At 44.0% G+C, this 2,778-nt stretch overlaps 1 protein-coding gene across 1 annotated transcript; it reads left to right on the top strand.

The window, feature by feature from the left end:
* The first annotated feature begins 216 nt into the window (after window positions 1–216).
* LOC134022889 (dickkopf-related protein 1-like) lies at window positions 217–2,157 on the top strand. Its single transcript, XM_062464631.1, has 4 exons — window positions 217–628; window positions 752–893; window positions 1,043–1,165; window positions 1,292–2,157. Exons 1-4 carry the CDS (start codon window positions 413–415, stop codon window positions 1,555–1,557), a joined length of 747 nt encoding a protein of 248 aa, XP_062320615.1. The 5' UTR covers window positions 217–412; the 3' UTR covers window positions 1,558–2,157.
* The last annotated feature ends 621 nt before the right edge of the window (window positions 2,158–2,778 follow it).

The following is a 2,778-nucleotide window of genomic DNA, read 5'->3' as shown; positions in this document are numbered from 1 at the left end:
TAAACAACATCTGGTAAAATATGTTTCCAATAACCGTAGCATAAGAATGCACGTGGTGTGCAATCTTATGAGGACAGTCACAGACTTGTTGATCAGTACTACAGACAAACATTGTGAAACTCAATTCTAAATTGATTGCCATTTCCGTACAGTGAAGCTTAGGCGCCTTTGAAATTCCACCCTCCGCCTTTGTTGTGCACTCCTAGGGGCGGGAATACAAACAACTCCACATGTATAAAGACAGCATCACGGTGTAGTGCGTCAGGAGACCTCCAACTACCCTGCAACAACCACTTTGGAACTGCGAGAGGATTCAAGTATAACTTGGACATTTTTGCTGAATACTTCCCTGAGGCAAAGGATTTTACGCATCTCATCCTGAACCGACCAAGAGAGAAAAGAAGGAACAGGCATGTCTCAACTGTCAATGCGTCGTTTTATGGCCCTGTATCTTACGCTACTCGGATACGTTGGGGATACTTACGCCGGTTCGGTCTTAGTGAACTCCAACGCCATTAAAAACTTGCCTGGTGGCGGGGGTCCTAATCCTGCCCACACGGTCAGCCCGAGCCCACGTTCCCCATCATCTGGTAGCGATGGCCAGAGGTTGGTAGTAGACACAGTACAGGTAAGCCCATGTCTTCAATTAACCGTGCGCAGTTCCTAAAATGTATAGAACATCTTGTGTCATCTCCAGGCATTTCATATCATTATAGTCACACCTATCTTCTGTTCCGTTTCATCATTACAGTCAAATACATGTGCGGATGATGACGAGTGCGGGACCGATGAATTTTGCAACGATGTTAGAGGCGCGTGCCTTCCATGTCGAAAGAGCCGCAAGCGATGCGCTCGGGACTCGATGTGTTGCGGAGGGAACCATTGCATTAATGGTGAGCTCTTTGGCCTACTCATGTTCAGAAAGTTCCAGAAAGTAAATATAGAAGTGCAGCTCAATTGTATATTTATAGTTTTGTGATTCCCGTTTGAAAAAAACAAAATGTTTTACTCATGAAGTGACTAACATGTTTGGCGCCTCTAGGTGTGTGTCAGGCTGGTGAGATGGATGTCATGGACACTATCAGTGTGGGAAACAGACACAACCACACCATAGACGTCCATGCTAAAAGTCCTACACAGGGACATCAAGTACATTCTGTCAAAGGTATAGGAGCAACATGACCATGTTGACTGAAAGACTCAATTGTTTATGTGACGGAGTACACCTCATTGACACAATGGTACAACAGTAAACCGTTTCCCTCACAATCTCTTTCTCTCTTTCCTTCAGGTCTGGAGGGGGAGACGTGCCTGCGCTCCACAGACTGTTCAGAGGGACTGTGCTGTGCCCGCCATTTCTGGTCGCGTATCTGTAAGCCGGTGTTGACGGAGGGCCAGGCGTGCACGCGCCACCGGAGGAAAGGCTCCCACGGCCTGGAGCTGTTCCAGCGCTGTGACTGTGGCGACGGCCTCGCCTGCCGACCAGAGAGAGGGGAACGAGATCACGCCGTCAGCAGGACCCAAGCCCGGAACCTACACACCTGCCAGAGACGCTGACCCACACACACACACACACACACACACATATGTAGACACTGCACTGGAACGTACACATATGTCCCAGATGCTGACACACGCAGTTAATCACACACACACACACTGCCGGGGTTGCTGATATTGACTCCACCAACTGAAACCTGCCAAGCGTCCAACATGCTGACACTCACAGTCCACCAGGACGGTAGCAAACAGAACAGATCCAAAAGGAACGTGATACACCCAGAGGGACGCAGAGTTCTGACCTGGAACTATCTGGTTCCCCACCATCGGAAACAGAATCGGAAATGAGGATGCAGGCGATGAATCCATGTCATCATAAATGGCAGTACTGTTATGTTTCTCTTTTTATGAAACTTGATGAAAGCCTTGATTATTGCAGTAAATTACTGTATTATAATTATAATGGGGGTTGCACTTAAGTGAGCTATCGAACTCCGTCATCACCAATATTATACACTCCTGGTGTTGCATGGTTCTCTTCCATTATTGTAAATGTGTACACAAAATGTTATATACAATGTAATGTAAATGTCTATATTTTTAAGTTACATGTAAAGAAAATGTGAAGATGTTTTATTAAAATCAATGGTCTGATAACATTATTGAATTGTCTCTTATTGTATTCAGTCCCGATTCAGCTTTTAACTAAAACTATGAGGCAGCTACTAACTGAAAGAGGAATGTGTTTTTTGTTCTTTTTTTCGCATTCCAAGCTCACAACCTTTCCAAGAAAGGAAGAGTTAGTATTGTAATTATCACTACACCAGTTGTGTGAACTCGGTAGAATGGAAGCATGGCCTATTGGCCCAGATTCAGCTCATGCTTTACTCAGTCACATAGACATGCCTTCTCCCACTTACACACACACACAACACACACTAGTTTAGGTAAATGTTGAGGCTGTGATGTATTGTGTCAATCAGAGAGGACATCAGAGACCAAACTATACACAAACACATTTTGATTAACATGTTTTGACTATGACACATTACCACATAGTTCTATATATTTCCCACTGAAATCAAATAGTTCTAAACAGAATACTAGTAAAACATTTAGTTTCAAATTTGAATGATTTAAATCAATCATTTGGAAAACACATTTTCAGTGCAGGCAGGAAATAAAATGCGGAACTAATATTTCAAAGGATAAGTAATAACACATGATGGTGTCATGCTGAGTGTTTACCCACCTTAGCCTTTGGTGTTCTTGGATAAT

Source organism: Osmerus eperlanus, chromosome 6, assembly GCF_963692335.1.
Source record: "Osmerus eperlanus chromosome 6, fOsmEpe2.1, whole genome shotgun sequence".
Lineage (NCBI taxonomy): Eukaryota > Metazoa > Chordata > Actinopteri > Osmeriformes > Osmeridae > Osmerus > Osmerus eperlanus.
The sequence above is the reverse complement of the archived record's forward strand: the minus strand, read 5'-3'. Positions and strand labels throughout refer to the sequence as shown.